Genomic DNA, 20,017 nt, shown 5'->3' on the forward strand with positions numbered 1-20,017 from the left:
CAAAAAAAAAAAAAACTTATTTGGGATAATAAATTGTGGTGTGCACATAGTTTACGTTTACGCTGGAACGTAAGTATTCTTCCTCCCTTTTGCTGTGACTCTCAAACGCAAGTCACGAGTAGCATCGCCCCCAGATGGTTGGAATTTTTTGCCACCGGAACTAATCGTCCTACTTCCGGCTCGCTTGATGGCTGTTCACGAACTGCTGCAAGCATTGAGCGGAAGCCTGTTTTACTCAAATATCAACAAATATTAGCCTCAGTGATTAAAGAAAAGACTACAACTGAATTTATTTTTTGAAATATTTTGCGTAACCTTTCAAGACTGACGGAAATACCTGTGAAATATATCGCTTTGGCGCGATGTTGTTAGCAAGTGTATTGCAGTGGGAATTTTCTGATTTGTTTTTTTTACACATTGAACGCTAATAATATTGCTGGTTAGTCCGGCGGCTGTAAAAACGGACCGAATTTATTATCAAGCTCATTGGGTCCTAATCGGACAGAGATCACGTCAAGGTAAACGGAAACTAAATTGTTTTTATCACGGCTAACCTGCTATCGTTAGCGAAAGTTAAAGCTACAGTTCCATCAGAAATGTGTTTTGGTTTCAGCGATATACCGTAACTCTGTATTTCAAGTTCCATGCAAATATCTATGTCCATATGCCTACTAATGTTGCACCGCTAAATTCATTCAGAGCGATCAGGATAGACAATGGCTTCTGTCATCTGCAATTGTGTTTTGTTGAAGACGTGCCTAGCTATATAGAGTCTTGCGTAATGTTTCGAATGTAAAATTTGTTTTCTCAGAATGTCCGACTCAGACAGTGACGAGGATCAAGATCGCCCGTTCTCCATTACTGGCTTCTTGTTTGGGAACATCAATGAAGATGGCCAACTAGAGGACGACAGTGTCCTGGACAATGTGAGACGCATGTTGATTCCTAGTGCAGTCAAGTAGTCATATTCAGGTTGTATATGTCCCCCCACAATGGGGGAATAACTCGAATGCTACAGATAGTCATCTGAGCTGCTGAAGTAATGAATGAAGATGAAGAATTTGTCTTGCACATTCGCGTGCACAAAATTTTACCTCTCACCACAGCCGTGTGTGTGTGTGTGTGTGTGTGTGTGTGTGTGTGTGTGTGTGTGTGTGTGTGTGTGTGTGGACAGCGATGTTGGGGGTGGCTGGTCATGAATTATTTTGGATTATTACGCAACCAGTGTCTGTCTTAACAGGCTGCTTGTCAACAATGAAACAGAATGTTACCAATAAGAGACGACCTTAACCACATGGCCACAGCTGCTTGATTCAATGGTGTCGATTCTTCAATCCAGGAATCCAAAAAGCATCTGGCTGGTTTGGGTAATCTGGGTCTGGGCTCCCTCATCACAGAGATCACAGCCAATGAGGATGATGAGCAAGAAGAAAGTAAAACCCCAACAAATGTGGATTCTGAGGGTGAATGGAAATATGTATAATGGTGCAGCACCATAGCATTAATACTTGCAGAAGTAGGGTGGGATGTAATTTATTTTTGTGTTTACTTCATCCAGGTTGGGTGAAAAGCACTGAAGATGCAGTTGATTATTCTGACATTAGTGAGGTCGCTGAGGATGAAACACGGAAGTATCGACAGGCCATGGGATCTTTGCAGCCCTGCAGGAAACCAGGTGATCCTCTGAAAGCACTATTCCTCCCATTTTCCATAGCGTTTATTGATAACTGATAGAGTTTGTGATCAACAAGAGGTACTGGAAATACATCACTTTACCAACTAAGAGTATTTTACGGTAGGAGCATGAAACCTTCATGAAATTATATTGACGTTTTTCTCCAATTGAATAATCGTAGGTGATGAAGATGACTATGACGCAGATTGTGAGGATATTGATTCAAAGCTCATGCCTCCCCCGCCACCACCGAGCCTTTCAACAGCTGTTAAAAAAGAAGAGCCCTCCCCTCAGAGTGCAAATGGTAAGGATGATTGTTTTTGATCTGTTTGTCTATTCAATCTGTTAGTTGATATGGCCGTGCTACTTTCTTGCTGTTTTTGAAATACTTGAACTATTTATTTTATGTATTTATATTCTTCCCAGAATGTTGCACCTGGGTTACAAGCTCAACAAAATTGTGTCCAATGTTGTATAATTGAGCTTTTTTTTTCATTAAAATTTTATCTCGTTTGAAAGTAATTTATGTGTATGCAAAGTGCAATTTTGAAAGGAGTTTCGTAAATCGAAAAGCCAAGTCAAAGGATTTATTTCAACAGATCACTTGGGGAAATTTTTGTGACTTTGTTCAATCTATATTCTCATATTTCATTTAATTCCCTTCCATCTCCAAGAAATATTGCATCTGGATAAAACTCTTCTTTCATCATCAATTATTAATTTCTGGGTTGTCCCGGCCTGTCTTAACAGTCGGGGAAGAGGGTGACGGTATCATCTTGCCGTCGATCATTGCGCCATCATCGACTGCCGAAAAGGTGGATTTCAGCAGTTCCTCTGACTCTGAGTCAGAAACCGACCGCCCAGGCCCGGTTTCTGGTCCTGGAGGCCAGCCAGACAGTCTCACCCTCCCGCTTGCTGGCATCATGCAGAAAGATGCTGCCAAAGCACTACCTGGTGTCACAGAGCTCTTCCCAGAGTTCAGACCTGGAAAGGTACAGTCGTGTATCCTGTTCCTTTTCACCGTCTTCCACATATTAAGCACTAACAACCAATCTTTATGGATACCCTGCTAGGTTCTGAGGTTCCTACGACTATTTGGCCCAGGGAAGAACATGCCGTCTGTATGGAGGAGTGCCCGCAGGAAGAAAAAGAGGAAGCACCGGGATGTCCAGCCTGGGACACCGCCACCTGAGGGAGAACTCATAGAGCAAGACCAGGATAAAAAGTCTGGGTGGGTTTACGAGTACGCTAACCCTCCGCCTCCTGAGCAGTGTCTCTCCGACGATGAGGTAAAATATTCCAGCTACATGTGGGCAATATGGCACTGTATCATAATATTAGGTTTACTCACGTCATCGCTTGATTTATTTCTAATTTTCTATAATATCAGATAACCATGATGGCACCTGTGGAGTCCAAGTTTTCACAGACTTGTTGTGACAGCGACAAAGAGGCAGAATCACGACCTAAAGTTGCCGAATGGCGATATGGGCCTGCCCAGCTCTGGTATGACATGATGGGGGTCCCTGAAGATGGAAGTAATTTCAATTACGGGCTCAAGCTGAAGGAAAAGGATTCCAGTGACCCTCAGGTGCAAAACACACTTGAAGAAATGGCAAAAACTGCTAACGAGGTTGGTATGCCCATGGAAGTTATACTTCAGAATTAGGTTGCGTTTCTTGTTTCACTGACGTCGTATCCAATGTATTGTAGGATGCGAGATGGCACGATGAACATGATGACCCCAATAATGAGCATGAGGAGGACAAATTGGCCCTGGAGAATGAACTCTTCTTGATGGTTACGCAACTGCAGTGGGAGGATGACATTATATGGAACGGGGAGGATGTAAAGCACAAGGGCACCAAGACTCAACGTGCTAGTCTTGCGGGGTGGTTACCCTCGAGCATGACGCGCAACGCCAACGCTTATAACGCACAACAAGGTGAGATGCCAAGTTTACGCACCGTGGTAATGTTTCAAAAATAAATATGTGTGTCGACATATTCCATGTGTATCTGTTCGATGTTTCAGGTTTGACGAGAAGTAATTCACAGTTGGTCCCACCTACACCCCCTCTTATGCCCAAAACCTTGTCAATAACTGGCTTGAAGCGGGACAAAAGCAGCCACGATAATCAATGTGAGTTTGTTCGTAGGATGCCAAATTGCAAATATGTTCTTTCTTGTTTTCTGATCTTTTTGTATTTACACCCCTGCAGCTAATCAGGAAGACGATGCGCCTTGGTTCTCAATTTTCCCCATTGACAATGAAGAGTTAGTGTATGGGCGCTGGGAAGACAACATCATCTGGGATGATCAGGAAATGGATCACTTCCTCAATCCTCCGGTTCTTACACTGGATCCCAATGATGAGAATATCATTCTTGGTACGTTCACGTCATATGTTGTGTATATTGCCTCCTCAGGAGCATGTTATTAGAAGGTATGAGAAGGCGTCTTGGTTTATTGGATGTCTTGACCTACGATTTTTAAAATACTAATTTGACCCATCTAAAATGTTTTCGTTGCAATTTAGAAATTCCAGATGAAAAGGAAGCATCAACATCTCATTCCCCCTCAAAAGAGAATAAGAAGGAAACAGCAATCAAAAAGAGCCGCATCCTCCTTGGGAAAACCGGGGTGATAAAAGACGAGCCGCAACAGGCAAGTCGTCTCACCAAGTCAAAAATTTTGGTGAAAATGACTGCCGCTCAGTAGGGAAAATGTTTTGTCTCAACTCAGAACATGTCTCAACCTGAGGTGAAGGACCCCTGGAACCTCTCCAATGACGAGTTCTACTATCCCAAACAGCAGGGTCTGAGGGGCACATTTGGTGGTAACATCATTCAGGTTGGATTAAGTTACAAGTACAGAAGTAAATACACCCATTGAACGTAGACTGGGACTTTTTAACGACACACACGTTTCTTGAGCAGCATTCCATCCCAGCCCTGGAGCTGAGGCAGCCCTTCTTCCCCACCCACATGGGCCCGATGAAGTTGCGGCAGTTCCATAGGTCCACGTTGAAGAAGTACTCGTTCGGACCTTTGGCTCAGCCTGGTCCACACCCTGTCCAACCTCTGCTCAAGCACATTAAGAAGAAGGCAAAGGTGAGATTTTGCACAAACTTTGCTCTTCTACTGTGCTCTGTTACAGAGCAAGTAACATTATCAACATGTATGGTGTGTATGTCAAAACAGATGCGAGAGCAGGAGCGGCAGGCTTCTGGAGGCGGAGACATGTTCTTCATGCGCACCCCGCAGGATTTGACGGGCAAAGATGGAGATCTGATCCTGGCAGAGTACAGTGAAGAATATCCCCCTCTCATCATGCAAGTTGGCATGGCCACCAAGATTAAAAACTACTATAAAAGGGTGGGTATCATGTTCACTGGCATTGGAAAATCACAATCTTGATCAGAATTGTCAAATACATTGGCAAATGACATGTTTTGCTTTGTATTCATATGAATATCCATTATTCAGAAACCCGGAAAGGATCCTGGTGCACCAGACTGCAAATACGGAGAAACTGTATACTGTCACACGTCACCTTTTCTGGGTTCTCTGCATCCTGGGCAGCTGCTCCAAGTCAGCATTAGCAGACTCACTATTTAGTTAATGCTGTTTAAGCATAACTTTTTTCACTAATAATTTTTTTGTGGTTGTTTTTTTGTTTTTGTTTTTTAGGCTTTTGAAAACAACCTTTTCCGGGCCCCCATTTACTTACACAAGATGCCAGAGACGGATTTTTTGGTCATCAGAACACGCCACGGCTACTACATTAGAGAACTCGTGGACATTATGGTGGTTGGTCAGGCCTGCCCCTTGTATGAGGTTCCTGGGCCCAACTCCAAACGAGCGAACACCCACATAAGAGACTTCCTTCAAGTATGTCGACTTGCGCCGGCCGGCTCCAATTGAACAATTTGAGGCTGCGCAAATGTGCCAAATCTCAACTGCCAAACGTGTACCCTACAGGTGTTCATTTATCGCTTGTTCTGGAAGAGCAAGGATCGCCCGCGGAGAATTCGCATGGAGGATATAAAGAAAGCATTTCCGGTTCATTCTGAGAGCAGCATCAGGAAAAGGCTCAAACTCTGTGCCGACTTCAAACGCACAGGTACAGCTTGTCTGCTTGTTTACTCTGCTCAGTATGTCCAGTATTCAGAGCCCATCATTTGTTGTTATTTTTTTGTTGAGTTTTTCGTCAGCCCAACTGGGAGCTTTCAAATATTGACATGCAGTTGAGAGTCGGTTTGCACGTTTGTTTTTGCTTGGCATTTTAGGCTCCGCTGCCTGTGTTCAGTCATCAAGGTTGTTTTGTTTTCTCTCCATTCCAGGGATGGATTCCAACTGGTGGGTGCTGAAGCCTGATTTCAGATTGCCAACAGAGGAAGAGATCCGAGCCATGGTGTCTCCGGAACAGTGTTGCTCTTACTATAGCATGCAGGTGGCCGAGCAGAGACTCAAGGTAACATGTCTACTACTAAAAACCTCGGTTACACTTAGGGCGGAACAATTATCCATCCTTTAATCAAATTCAAATCGACATCACAATGTAGTACAATTGCAAAGGCTGCAGTTTTGAAATGTATCATAAATATGATTGTTTATTGTATTTCAAATTAATTGAATGCTTGTGTTTGTTAAAAATGCATGGGAAGAGGACCATGAAAAAATAATTGCATATTAAATCATAATGTTGAGGTGTGGGGGATCACAATTAGATTATTTTTCAAAATCGTTCGACCATAATTATAATGCACAAACGTGATATCAACTGCTGCAACAGCAAGTTATCTTAAACCCACCATCACTTAACTTCAGGACGCTGGATATGGCGAAAAATCATTCTTTGCACCGGAGGAGGAGAATGAAGAGGACTTTCAAATGAAGATTGACGATGAGGTATTGCTCTCCATGTTTCAGTGTCTTTCATCACTATAATAGTGTGAGCTACAGTTTGTGCTTATCCATTCTTTACCATATAAGGTGCGAACAGCCCCCTGGAACACAACAAGAGCCTTCATCTCTGCCATGAAGGGGAAATGCCTGTTGGAGGTGACAGGTGTGGCTGACCCGACGGGCTGCGGAGAAGGTTTCTCTTACGTCAAAGTGCCCAACAAGCCCACTCAACAGAAGGTGTGATGCGTTAAATGTGAATTGCAACCTGTCTTCTTAGTAGAAACTCACTGGCCAGGCAGTTAATCAATGAGGTCCTCTGAATCTCAGTTGAAAAAAAATAAGAATGGTTGTCTTCTCTTCCAGCAAGCAACTAATGTCCATAAAGCCTTGATGCTGGTGAGTTTGATGTGGAAGCACTTAAGAGCCCTGACCTCAACCCAATCAAACAATTTAGGGGCGAACTCGAACAGACCTTTTACATGAATGCCAAAAAGTCTTTTAGAAAGTTTTCCCATAATAGTGGAGCCTGTTTTAGCTTTATGGGAACGACATCAGAATGGTCGAATTGGAAATCTGATTCGATGCACGTTGTACTTTTAACATTTCCTAGCCAACCTGATTGGAGGTTTTGGTCAGGTGACTTCTGTCGCCACAGAGGGCGGGATTATCTTGCAGGCAGACTGAATATGACCATCCTTCCCTTATCTCATCATCGTGAAATCCGCCAGTCCGAATATGCTGCAAATAGATTTGAGGGGTTTTTTTGCCCATCGATTTTCGATTCACTTTTCACTTACTATAGGTGTTATGGTTTGATGCTTTCCAGGGTGCGTGGGTAATAGGTGGTTGTTGTTCAGAGTACATGGGTGATGATGGGTGCAGATTGACCTTGAGAACTATCTGATTATTGTTTTTTTTTTTTTCCCAGGATGACAAGGAGCCACAGCCTGCTAAGAAGACTGTAACAGGCACAGATGCCGATTTGAGAAGATTGTCACTGAAGAATGCCAAACAGCTGCTGCGCAAGTTTGGTGTACCAGAGGAAGAAGTAAGTCTGTCGTAAAAGTTTTGAAAGGTCACTGAAGAAGTGAATTTGCCCTTTTAGATATTATTTTAATTCTGTTTTATTTCCTCGGACCAATGCTTTACCTCATCTTTTTGGTCTTGTCCCACTTGTAAATGGCTTGAAAGTGAATGCGTTTTGGTTTGTCCCACTGTCTATTAGATAAAAAAGCTCTCGCGCTGGGAGGTGATTGATGTCGTGAGAACCATGTCGACTGAGCAGGCGCGTTCAGGAGAAGGCCCCATGAGCAAGTTTGCCAGAGGTTCACGTTTCTCGGTAGCAGAGCACCAGGAGCGGTACAAGGAGGAATGTCAGAGGATCTTTGACCTGCAGAATAAGTTAGACATATTTGAAGTTATTCATCATTCTGTCCGTGGACTGTTCAACTCATCCGGTGGTTGGCGTTCCTTACGCTAGGGTGCTGGAGTCGACGGAAGTGCTCTCCACAGACACAGATAGCAGCTCAGCCGAGGATAGCGACTTTGAGGAAATGGGAAAGAACATTGAGAACATGCTGCAGAACAAGAAGACCAGCTCACAGTTGTCACGCGAGAGGGAAGAGCAGGAGCGGCGGGAGCTGCAGCGGATGCTGATGGGGGAGGAGAGCGATCGTGACAACAAGGGCCGGAAGGAGCGCCGCAAAGTCCTGTGTGAGTCGTGGTCCCCTGTTTACTGGTTGCCAGACGCATTGTGATTGTGCCAACTGTGTGTAAATTGTACTTCTGCCTCTTTAGCCAGCTCATTATCCACCAGCTCCCACAAAGATGATGACACATCGTCAGTCACCAGCTTGAACTCCGCCGCCACAGGACGGCGACTCAAGATCTACAGAACCTTCAGGGACGAGGATGGCAAGGAATATATTCGCTGCGAGACAGTGCGCAAATCTGCTGTCATTGATGCCTACACGAGGATCAGAACCACCAAGGATGATGAATTCATGTCAGTAACTCCATTTGAACCTTTTACATTTTGATGATGCTCATCATCGTGGTTTGTGTTCTAATTCAACGTTTCCGTCTGACGTTTTGAGTCAGTTTTTTAAAAGAAATTATGTTCTAGCTCTTTTACAGTGGTGCGAGATTTTCGAGTTGCGAACAATCATTCCGCAGATTTTTTTATTAGTTTTACTTTGTCTTACAAGTGCAAACTTTACATATGAGCACTCTATGGTGGCAGTGAACTCGGCTCACTTCACAATTAGTAGCACTGGGGCAAATAGTGAGCAATTCCTGAAGAGAAAAGAAGAGGCTTGAATCTGTTTAATGTCACTCCAGGTCGACGTTTACTGTCAAACTAAAGATAAAACTGCAGGAATTACTCATTGTGTTTTTAAAACAAACACATAGCCTTTAGTCAGTTGGCTAACATGAATCACATAATGTGAAACATATAACACAATGGATATTTGAACCCAATCTAGCAACAGATTCAGATATTCAATTTAACAGTATTCACAATTTCATATTCTTTATCCTCTGTGGGGAGCTGAGAGTTTGGTACATGTACAGTATATCTGTATGTCTTATATCCCCCCAAGATAGCCAAGGTAGGCAGTAGTGTTCAATTGATTTTACGTGACAAAATCTGTTTGATTTTATTTAAATATGACATTGCTGTATGTTTTTATAGCATACAATATCATAGATTGCTATTTTTTCCCCATTTAAAAAAAACCCTTTTCGTTGTGTATCTGTGGCTTCAGACGAAAGTTTGCCCTCTTCGATGAGCAGCATAGAGAAGAGATGCGGAAGGAGCGTCGGCGAATCCAGGAGCAGCTGAGGAGACTAAAGCGAAATCAAGAAAAAGACAAATTCAAGGGTCCTCCGGAAAAGAAGTCCAAGAAGATGAAAGAAAGACCAGACCTCAAGGTAAAAGTAAGCTTGCTGATTAAGTACTATATTTCTCTTCCTCTCTTATATTAGTCCACTTCTAGTTTGATGCGCTGCTAAATAGGACCTTCCAGTTTTTTTTTTGTTTTAAATCATGACAGATTTTTCTTAACGCTTTGCCTCACTTCCCTAGTTAAAGTGCGGTGCATGTGGTGCCATCGGGCACATGAGGACGAACAAGTTCTGCCCGCTGTACTATCAGACCAACGCGCCCCCTTCTAACCCAGTCGCCATGACAGAAGAGCAGGAGGAGGAGCTCGAAAAGACCGTCATCCACAATGACAATGAAGAACTAATTAAGGTGGAAGGCACAAAGATCGTGCTTGGCAAGCAACTCATTGAAAGGTAGGTGATTTCAGTTTCTTTTTCTTGATATGATTTGTCTTTTGTTTTTAGCATTCATTACTCTCTTATTTTGCACCGAACAGTGCCGATGAGGTGCGCAGAAAGTCGTTAGTCCTCAAGTTCCCCAAGCAACAGCTCCCTCCAAAAAAGAAGCGACGAGTTGGCAATGCTGTGCACTGTGACTATCTGAATGCAAGTAGCAGTAATGTTTACATCTTGTTTTAACATAAAAAGGAACAAACGATTAATTACCCCCTCCCCCCCTCCCTTCAATACCTGAAGAAACCGCACAAGGCGATCCACCGCAGACGCACTGACCCCATGGTGACCTTGTCCTCAGTCCTGGAGAGCATCATTAACGACATGCGTGACCACCCTAACGTAAGCGTGATTGACAACTTTCTCAACAGCATTCCGTTCTTCTCAAAATCCCTTTGTAAATTACATACAATACATTTGCCGATCTATCCTCCCAAACAGACATATCCGTTCCACACGCCGGTAAACGCCAAGGTTGTGAAGGACTACTACAAAATAATAACTCGCCCAATGGACCTGCAGACGCTTCGGGAGAATGTCCGCAAACGAATGTACCCGTCCAGGGAGGAGTTCCGAGAAGCAGTTGAGCTTGTTTACAAGAACAGCGCCACATACAATGGTACTTAAGTTGCACCTTTATGAAATTGGGATAAATAAAAAGAAGGGCTGTTGTTGCGTTCAAACCATGTATGTTGGGATGTTTTATCTTTTTAGGAGCAAAGCATCCGATCACGCAAGTTGCACAGTCAATGCTGGATCTGTGTGATACTAAGCTGAAAGAGGTAAAGTGTGACTGCCGTGTTTTTCTCCTGCCTGTCAAGTTCCTTAAAACTTGAAAACATTCAGCTGTTTGTGTGTGCCTTCACAGAAGGAGGACAGACTGGTTCGGCTCGAAAAAGCCATCAATCCTCTGCTTGATGATGACGATCAGGTGGCCTTCTCCTTCATCCTGGACAACATCGTAACGCAGAAAATGATGGTTGTTCCTGACGTAAGTTGTTCTTTCCCAGCAATCTCTGAGCACGTTTGTGGTTTTAATAAATGATCATCTCATTTCCTCTTTGTTATAGTCATGGCCGTTCCACCATCCTGTCAACAAAAAGTTTGTGCCTGATTATTACAAGGTGATTATAGACCCGATGGACCTGGAGTCCATCCGCAAGGTGAGGGCCGCAGCAATACAATTTTTTTGTGTGTGTGGGGGGATTATACCCTTTAAAAAATGCACCCCACATATCTACGTCTCCTTTTCTTTGAATCAACAGAACATCTCCAAGCACAAGTACCAGAACAGAGACGCCTTCCTCTCAGATGTCACTCTCATCCACACAAACAGCATCAAATACAACGGTGAGAGTATTTGCTGCTGTGGGACTTTGAACTCTGAGCAGAGTTGTGTCGAATAGAAATGGAATAATCATTTCTTGTGTGTGTGTCTTTCACAGGCCGCGACAGTCCATACACCAAGACAGCACTCGATATCATCAGTGTGTGCAGACAGACCCTGGATGAGGTATGCTGGGACACAACTGTGCTTGTCTGAGGAACAGATAAGTGCTGAGATGGGCCTAAGCCTTTCAGTGGTTAATCTACATTGTCTATTTAATACACACTTTCTCATTCTATAGCATGAGAAAGTGTGTCCAGACCTTTGCTGGTAGCGTATCTGTATTTATGCATGCACTGCTAGCCACAATATTGCTGTAGAGAAGCAACGTTAATAAGGTTTATTGGTTAAATTATTCTAAGCAGGATTAAAAAAAAAGTGTTATTTCCTTTTCTTGTGTCTCCAGTATGATGAACATTTGACACAGCTGGAAAAGGATATCTCCACGGCCAAAGAGGCAGCTCTGGATGCCGCTGACTTTGAGAGTCTGGAGATGGCTCACGGTTCATATATGACACAGGTACTCAGACGGCAGCGTTTTACTTGGTCCGGATGTTTGGGGAAGCTCATTCAGACGCAGTTTGCAAATATTTTGTTATATTTTCTTATTACACAATGTCTCCAGCAAAAAATGTACGCTTTCAGCATAGATTCACTTGAATGAAAACGTGGTCAAGGAACGACAAATGTTCACCTTAATTGTAAATCGACATTGTAGTGTAATAGTTATACCTCTCTTGTTTGTGCACCCAGTATGATGAGCTCGATAAGGACATCTCTACAGCCAAAGGGTCATTCATGGACTTGAGGCTCGCCTCGTCTTCGCCTTACATAGCCCAGGTATGACGATAACCGGGTAGCCATTTTGCTGGACTAGTTCAGAAAGTGGTGCTTTCCATGTGAAACACACTGGCACCTTATCCAGCACCTTTATCTTTCTTGGGGATTTTTTTTTGCCACATGTTGCAATACTGATCCTGCCTATAGTACTTCCTCCCTGTTACTAACACTCCTTCCCAGACTCTTCATTTCTTCCCGTTTCATGTTTTGCAGTCATGCCTAGTGCCTCCTTTCAACCACTTGGTGTGTTTTTCCCTTCACTCTTGTCACTTTGTCCGACTTGTCCGCCATGTGTTTGCCTCTCTGTTGGCCAGCCTGCTGATCTGTTTGACAGCGGCGCTTCAGGCCCGTCCAGGGCACCCAGCGGCCTTTTCTCTGATGGACCTCTAGTGGTTGCTTCTGAGAAGAGAGGGGGGCAGGTATGGAGAGAGAGAGACAGTAATAAGACTTGTTCCACCTCTCGCCAGTCCATCCTCTGATTATCGTGCGTGTTGAGTTTGTAGAGAATGTGTTCATTGGGCATTCTCACTGAGAAGTTGTAAGACCAGCTCAGTCTTTTTAGTCTGTGCTCTTGAACTTGCTCTGCTTCTCAGGCTCGGCACGGCAGAAGGCTCAGGGAAGAAGAATCAGATGTGGATATTGAAGGCTTTGAGGAAGAAGATGACGGCAAACCGAAAACGCCTGCTCCTGTTAGTCCCGCATTGCTTGCATTACCTCTACCAAGGATGATAGTTTTCATGACTATGTGAAAAATAAATGGCCACTCAGCTTTGAGGACCGATGGGGAAAAGCTTCAAGAATAAAGCGGTAGATTTTGATGCAGATAAAGGATGTTGCGGTGCACTTTAGCTGTGCATATTTCCATCTGCAGATTGGAACGGCAATTAAAGACGTACAAAGCGTCGCCTTCCTAAAACAATGGTCTTTAAACGACATGCCCGTGCTTGTCTTCGCAGGCAGAGGATGCAGAAGGAGATCTCGAGGATGACGATGACGACGAGGAGATGTTGCTGCCACCTCGCAGACGCATGCACAACCGTCAGGAGGAGGAAAATGACAGAAGGTCCAACCCCCTCACCCATGCCAGCGTGCTATATCAGGACTTGCTCATGTCCGACGGAGAGGATGATGCCAGTGAGGAGGAGGGCGACAATCCATTCTCCTGTCAGTAAAGCAAACCTAAAGGGATCAGAGAGCCATCACTCACAACATTTAAGTACAATCTTTCTTCACCACTCCTTTAGCCATTCATTTATCGGAGAGTGGTAGTGACTCTGATCGAGAGGTCGACGTGCGTCCTCCACCTCCAAGGCGAGCTCAGGAGACGGCGCGCATGGGCATGGAGGACGAGAGCATGATGTCATACGAAGGGGTCGATGATGGACCTCACATGGAAGACAGTAACGTCAGGTACCAGGAGCCTTTGAGTCACTTTACAGACAAATATTTTTAAAGCAAGCATTCGGTAGCGACTTTTGAGATTTTAAAGCATTTTTGTGTGCCGGTCCAAGTTCGTATTGTCTCTCTCTTGCCTCTTAGCTATGGCAGCTTTGAGGAGAGCCACGGTCAAATGCAAGCTTCAGCCAGGGGTAACGCAGAAGACGATGGTATCAGCGAGGAGGAAGAAGACGAGGAAGAGGATGACGCACACAGGAAAGCCCCAGCTCCACATTCTCAGGTCCATCTTAGTGAGGCATATATTCTATCTGCTTTGTGGGAAGAACAACATTTTAAGGAGTTTAGTTAGGGCACTTCTTCGCCTCTTCATCTTGTCTTTCAAAGGGGACATTAACCCAAATACGTTCTTTACAGTAATATATTCCATACACCTCCACTAGTCTAAACACGGCGTTCTGATTGATACTACGCTTGTGGAATATGAGTTAAGCAGTAAAATCCACTGTTTTTTTTTGTCCTTGTCGGGCAGTGGCCATTTTGCCACTGGCTGTCAACTGAAAATGACATCACAGATGCTCAAGGCTCAGGTAACAACAAATCATAGCTCGGCTTCAGAAAGCAGGTGAGCCGGGATATTAATCAGAATGCTGCGTTTAGACTAGTAGGGCTACATGGAACGTATTATGGTAAACAACATTTGGGGGTTGATTTCCCCTTTAATTACACTGCATCTCTTCAAGTAGATCTCCATGTTACCCAGTATTTTGTAAACAATGTGGAGCTGTATTGATGGCCCACAACTTATTTCTTACTTGCCTGCATACTGCAAAAAAAACATCCAAGTGCAATATTGCGCAATATGCAGATATCTAGTGGGTGGTGGGGGGGGTTTCATGGGCCCAAACATTCTGACCACTTCATTACATTCAAAGCAAGAACCTACCTTTGCTAATATAAGTACAATATATCCTCTCATATCCCTAAATGAGTGAACCAAAATGTTAAACACCTGTGAGTATGCTGCCATTGTGTAATTGCTCCCTCTTTTGTGCCTCCAGTATGATGAGAAGGATGGCAAATGGTCATTCATGGATTTGGAAAGGCACAACACAACACCTGCACAATACGCACCGCAGGTAGGGCAACAGGAAGGATTTTTCTTTGTTTAGCTACACTGTTGGTTACACCTGTTGTTGCCTGCGACCAGTCCAAGGTGTACTCCACCTCTCACCAAACGTCAGCTGAGTTAGGTTCCAGCTCACCCGCAACCCTAATTAGGATAATCGCAACAGAAAATGGCTGTGCTTAAAGAGTCACATTGCCTCTACTCATGCCTACTGTTTTTCCCTCTTGCGTCTCAGCCGTGGCAGCTGCGAGAAAACAGACAAGATGATGGCAACAGCGAGGAGGACGAAGAAGACGAAGAGGACGATGCACGGAGGAGAGGTCCAGCCGTTCTCTCGCAGGTCCAGCTCAGTGAGGATGAGGAAAGTGAAGAATTCAGATCCATCGGGGGAGATAGTGACATGGACTCGGACTAGATTACTTTTTTGATGCGATGTCAAGACGCCGTGTTTGAAAGGATTTTACGTTTATACTGTAAATATATTGTACATTATTCTCTGAACCATGTTTCACAGCTTCTTGCAAAGTTAGCTCCGCCGTTGTGGATTTCAGCATTTCTTTTCGGCATTATATTTATGCGAGACATTATGTATCCTTATCAGGACTCATGTCTTTCTGTATTAGTTTTGATTCTGTAACCGGTTTATATGCCTTCAGTGAAACGTCGGCCATTCTGCTTGAAAAACAATAAACAGTGTTGTTAAATGTTTAAACAATCTAGTTGTGTGCTATTCTAAGATAAGAATCATTCATATTTGTCAAGACTAATTTGCTTTATTCATTCTCACATAGGTGATCATTTGAATTTGAAGCTGGAAAATACAGAATTTGCTTTTTCACTGCTCCATCAAAATAACAGCATTTCTGGGTCTGGAAAAAGCTTTATTAATTGAGGCTTATATTGTATGAGGTTCAGTATATCAAGGTAAGGTGTGGGGGTGGGTGGCTCTAAAAACAACTGAACTGTGAGCTTGAACAATGGTGGATCCTGACGTGATGTTCGAGTTATAACATTTCTAATTGACTCTTAATGCAAAAATACATACAGTACAATCTCATTTCTAATTTTATACTCCATTCCTAACCATGTCTATGTGCCCTTAATGTGTCAGCCTAATCTCTGCCGATGTCCTTCACCTTGGCCTGGATGGCAAATTGCCGCCCCAAGCTGCAGTGGTTGATCTCTCGGGTGAGGCGTAAACACACGCATTAATGGACAGATATCTCTGAGCACAGTGAGGGATCCTGCGGGGGCTGAGAGACTGAGACCTCTGCACTTCCCTCGTGGCCGTCTTCTGGACTGATGAGCTTCTCACTAGGTGCGACCAGTCGCTGGAGTTTGTAGATGCTTCCGGATAAGAGATACAGATATTTAAGTTTACTCCAAAAGTGTTTTCATTCACAATAACGGAATCCCTTCTCGACGACTGCTAGTTAGGGTGTTAGTTTTGTTTGACTATGTGTGAGCAACATAAAGCAATAACTACTAAATAGTTTTCCACTAAATTTGTGGGCTACTTTTGCACAATTTGGACTCTGTTTTCCTGAATATTTCAGTGAATATTAAATAATACATACAAACAGCAATCTAATGAACAAAATCCAGTCATGTTTAAACCGTGGGTACATCGATGTGCCCAATTATGATTGTTTGCGTTTGTCAGGTGTCGGAACTTCATTTGTAAGTGACATTCTGGATCTTGATTCTTGATGGTGAGGTAATTTCTCCAAACCTGATGGAAAATCTGTGTTTGATGTTTGATGAGCAGGCAGGCAGTCATCAGTGTCCAAACTGCGACTGTTTCTCAGAGCTTGCAGGGAACGAAGGCTGGTCCGCAAGGGTGATTCTGTCCGAGATGGGAGGTACAGTAAGTCAGAGCCAACATATACATCCATCCATTACCCAAACCGCTTACTATACCAAACTATATTCTTTCATCGTAAATAAGCAATGTTATCTACAGTATAAATGAAAATGGATGACATCTGGGCGGGACAGTGATCATTTGGTTAGCACATCGGCCTCAAAGTGCAGAGGTCTTCCAATGTGGAGCTTGCACATTCTCCCAGTGCCTGCGTGAGTTTTCTCCGGGTACTCCTGTTTCCTCCCACATTCCAAAAACATGCGTGGCAGGTTTATTGGGCATTCCAAATCGTCCCTAGTTGTGATTGTGAGCGCGAATGGTTGATTGTCTATGTGTGCCCTGCGATTGGTTGGCAACCAGTTCGGGGGGGTACCTTGTCTACTGCCTGAAAACGGCATAGGCTCCAGGACACCCGCGACCCTTGTGATGATAAGCGGATTTGAAAATGGATGGATGGATGGATGACATCTAAGAAATCTAAAGGTACTCCGTTTGCTTTGCGTACCTCGATTCTGAGCTCTTTTTAGCAACTTGAACTGAGTGACTTGCTGACGAAGTCTAACCTGTGACAACACAAGCACGCCAACAAGATGAATATTCTTCCAACGGAATCGAATACAAAAGTATGATCGAAGTGTTACTTGTGGCTCAGGACTTCTTCTGTCCGAAACAGAGGCGGGCATGGAGATATAGTCCTGTCGCAAGCCTACAGTGTGGACAACACATAAAGTTACTTCGAGACAACATTAAAAGTGGAGGAATTGTGCTAGACATACTGTCTTCTTGTATGCGGGCCATAAGGTGAACATCTGTGATGTCCTGCAATTTGTAGCTGGTCGTTACGGACTCAAAGGGCACACCCAGATCACAATTATCTATTGAAATACAGAAAACTTTATTTGGGATATGAATGACATGTTTACTTGGCAACCTGGCGGTCATAATGTTAAGTACACTTCAACGAGCTACAGACATGTAGTTCAAGAGGCGTATCATTAATTCTGTTTTCAAAGATAATAACGCTTAACACTTTGCTTGTGATTGCTCTGCATGTCCACATTGGATCTCATAAGATCGTATTTGTTGGGTGTATGTCCAATAAGTCAACATACACTTTATTTGGTCGACTTTGTTGCAGGGATCATTTAGGCAGACGTGAGGCCATCAGCATTTGCCGAGAGCAGGCATTTGCGCAAGCCAAGGAAAGTCTGTCCGGAGGGCTGCACTGAAATTTTGCATCAACACAAGCTCAATTTGGCTTTACCCGTATCGACATTGGGTTATTTCAAGGCTTTAAGTAAAAGATTATGACGCTCAAAAACTTGAGGTCAGTATGGATAGCTTCATTGCTATCACCTTTTCAATCTAGCGGTAAATTGGAGTCTTGGACAGAGAAACTTTGTTTCATCCCGATAAAAAGCGCAAAGCCAAAGATGTCGAATGTTGATAGCCTCACGTCTGTCTGAGTGATACCTGAAACGAAATCGAAAAAAGAAAGTGTATAAAGTTGGTGTATTTAATTCAGGTTCTTTTACCGGAACTGTTCGAGGTGTCATTTATTGTGTCGGAAGATTTCTTGCCATTTTGAAGATCCACAGGTGCACTGTCAGTCCGATCTTGCACTGCAGGGTGTCTGTAAAAGATGTTTCTGTAGGAACTGCTTGTTTCTGTGCAGAGACAAAAGTACAATTCTGTGATGGGATTTGTCACAATTTTTTTTGAAGGGCTATTGTTGCATCTGTGTCACTCACTCTGATTTAGTTTGTCCAAAAGTAAACGCGATGCTGCCTCCGTCTCAGGACTGGGATTATCCAGGACGTGTCGACACCATCTCAGAGGAGACTCATTGTCCGCTGACATTTGTCTTTTTGGAGACTTGTACAGCCTGTGAGCGATCCCCGTTCATTCAGTAAAAAAAAAAAAAAAAAAACAGTCCATGACTAAGGACCAGACCTAATCAGAAGGCCGTGACATCAATATACAGGGGGCGGAGCTACATGGTGGCCAATGGGCTCGCAGCAAACAGGAATTAAAATAGGCATTATCGAATAAATTTAACTCAGGAAAACGTTGCTTTTTACTGAGTCTGTTTCTGCTCTGCTTGTGTTATGAATGCATTGGGCAAAGTTCTGAATGTGTGCATTTTGTTCGATGAAAGGATGACAGAACCAATGGCACCTGTCTATGCGCACCTACCTGAGCTCCCACGCTCTGAAAAGGTTCTAGCTCCGCCCCTGTCAAAATGGTTTAATCTAGAGAATTTGTGGTAGAATTTGTTAGTACCTACCAGCTGTCGTCATCCTCTTTATCATCCTTGAGTTCAAGAAGCTCCACTAAATCCAAAACAGTATGCGTTCCTGGGTCTTTTTCTTTTTCATCATTAAACATCATCCCATCCTTGGCACCGGAGAAGACTTGAGAATTAGATCCAAACTTTAAAAAATCTAGTCTCATCCTAGCATCCCTGGTGAAAGACCGAGAAATGCAACTTTTCACTCTTTTTGGGTCGGCCCACAAACTGGAATGTGGATCTGACTTTCCCTCGGCCTGGAAAACAGGATGGTTAGATTTTATGACATTGTTAAAATCCAAACTCCAATTTCGTATGGCCAGGTCTTGGACATCCATTCCTTCAAACCGCAGGCTCCGCAGCGCAGACACGTCTCTCAATTATGAGTTTCGGTTAAAGATTTGCTCAGCACACGATGCGACACTTGGGCTTCGATTCACTGACCCAGATTTCTCGAGCATGGCTGTTAAGTATAGAGCCGCAACAGATTGGATGGGTTAAGAAAAGCATCACAAGATTATGCGGATTAAAGTGTTGGCAAATTGCTGCCAAGAAAGACAAAAGTCAATTCACAGCTCACCAGTGAGGAAGAATTTGGGATAATAGAATACTATAAACTGGGGATGTGAAAAAGCATTGTTTAAAAAAAACGGTCATGATATCGGAAAAAAAAGCACAATATTTTGTTTTTGTACATAATAATAGCAGCGACAATGAAATAGGCATGGGCAGTAATTTTATTGTCATGTGTTCCTATTGGTTCCAATGGAAATGTGCAGCTTTTAATATCGTAGCATGACGACGACAATATCGTGACAATTTTAATCTTGCGATACTGCGATATCGCCATTATCCATACATCACTAGTGTATATGCAATCACTGAACACAATTTCCTGTGGGTCTTGAAAAAGTCAACATGCTTTAAAATGTCAGGGTATGTTTAAGAATATATTTAACGCACAAAATTCCTTGTATCATCTCACATTCTTTTAAAATTCCTATAAAACAGCTTTTAAAGATTGAATGCAAATGCGTTGTATTTTAAAGTCAAATACAACGGAACTGCTCTTCAAAAATGGACTGTACTTGAAAAATTTTGGGGAAATGCTGTACGCGAGCAGTAAAAATGTTCTGTAGTAAAACAAACATTCAGGCTTTATGCGTCCTCCACTTTCCCCTCCCATTAA

The 20,017-nt window shown here is 43.4% G+C and overlaps 2 protein-coding genes across 8 annotated transcripts; one reads left to right on the forward strand and one right to left on the reverse strand.

The window, feature by feature from the left end:
- Positions 1-98: 98 nt before the first annotated feature.
- Positions 99-19,962, forward strand: taf1 (TAF1 RNA polymerase II, TATA box binding protein (TBP)-associated factor). 7 transcript variants are annotated; one of them, XR_002167547.1, is made up of 46 exons: positions 107-518; positions 812-926; positions 1,340-1,463; positions 1,559-1,675; positions 1,857-1,979; positions 2,426-2,667; positions 2,749-2,964; positions 3,066-3,308; positions 3,389-3,620; positions 3,710-3,817; positions 3,897-4,064; positions 4,214-4,341; positions 4,420-4,527; positions 4,614-4,787; positions 4,878-5,051; positions 5,163-5,267; positions 5,367-5,567; positions 5,658-5,799; positions 6,020-6,150; positions 6,507-6,587; positions 6,672-6,821; positions 6,948-6,980; positions 7,513-7,632; positions 7,810-7,985; positions 8,065-8,297; positions 8,382-8,589; positions 9,353-9,524; positions 9,673-9,884; positions 9,968-10,076; positions 10,167-10,265; positions 10,365-10,542; positions 10,638-10,705; positions 10,792-10,914; positions 10,994-11,086; positions 11,189-11,273; positions 11,369-11,436; positions 11,717-11,830; positions 12,064-12,150; positions 12,465-12,569; positions 12,744-12,839; positions 13,107-13,314; positions 13,395-13,560; positions 13,690-13,828; positions 14,607-14,684; positions 14,910-15,175; positions 15,210-15,389. XR_002167547.1 is itself a non-coding variant. In XM_019864288.1 (45 exons), exons 2-45 carry the CDS (start codon positions 813-815, stop codon positions 15,087-15,089), a joined length of 6,231 nt encoding a protein of 2,076 aa, XP_019719847.1. In that variant the 5' UTR covers positions 107-518; position 812; the 3' UTR covers positions 15,090-15,389. The 7 variants fall into 7 exon arrangements, 6 of the variants coding, with proteins under 6 accessions (XP_019719852.1, XP_019719847.1, XP_019719848.1 ...); XM_019864288.1 differs by having other exon boundaries at positions 14,910-15,389; XM_019864289.1 differs by having other exon boundaries at positions 9,353-9,518; positions 14,910-15,389.
- On the reverse strand, positions 15,543-19,329 carry LOC109512500 (SLAIN motif-containing protein-like). Its single transcript, XM_019864301.1, has 7 exons — positions 18,826-19,329; positions 18,290-18,423; positions 18,074-18,205; positions 17,315-17,413; positions 17,035-17,244; positions 16,407-16,520; positions 15,543-16,021 (listed from the first exon to the last, which is right to left on the reverse strand). The coding sequence occupies exons 1-7, from the start codon at positions 19,164-19,166 to the stop codon at positions 15,807-15,809; spliced, it is 1,245 nt and encodes a 414-aa protein (XP_019719860.1). The 5' UTR covers positions 19,167-19,329; the 3' UTR covers positions 15,543-15,806.
- Positions 19,963-20,017: the final 55 nt, after the last annotated feature.

The sequence above is a fragment of the Hippocampus comes genome, unplaced genomic scaffold, assembly GCF_001891065.2.
Source record: "Hippocampus comes isolate QL1 unplaced genomic scaffold, H_comes_QL1_v1.1 scaffold57, whole genome shotgun sequence".
NCBI classification, from domain to species: Eukaryota; Metazoa; Chordata; class Actinopteri; order Syngnathiformes; family Syngnathidae; genus Hippocampus; species Hippocampus comes.

What these genes read in the sequence shown, in the direction of transcription:
- taf1 (XM_019864288.1), top strand. Translation starts at nt 813, where the DNA reads ATGTCCGACTCAGACAGTGACGAGGATCAAGATCGCCCGTTCTCCATT. An exon ending in ACGACAGTGTCCTGGACAAT is followed by an intron (nt 927 to 1,339) that starts GTGAGACGCATG and finishes TCTTCAATCCAG; the next exon opens with GAATCCAAAAAGCATCTGGC. An exon ending in CTTCGCCTTACATAGCCCAG is followed by an intron (nt 12,151 to 12,464) that starts GTATGACGATAA and finishes TCTGTTGGCCAG; the next exon opens with CCTGCTGATCTGTTTGACAG.
- LOC109512500 (XM_019864301.1), bottom strand. Translation starts at nt 19,166, where the DNA reads ATGGATGTCCAAGACCTGGCCATACGAAATTGGAGTTTGGATTTTAAC. An exon ending in TGACACCTCGAACAGTTCCG is followed by an intron (nt 17,414 to 18,073) that starts GTAAAAGAACCT and finishes GTATTTCAATAG; the next exon opens with ATAATTGTGATCTGGGTGTG. An exon ending in AAACACAGATTTTCCATCAG is followed by an intron (nt 16,022 to 16,406) that starts GTTTGGAGAAAT and finishes CTTATCCGGAAG; the next exon opens with CATCTACAAACTCCAGCGAC.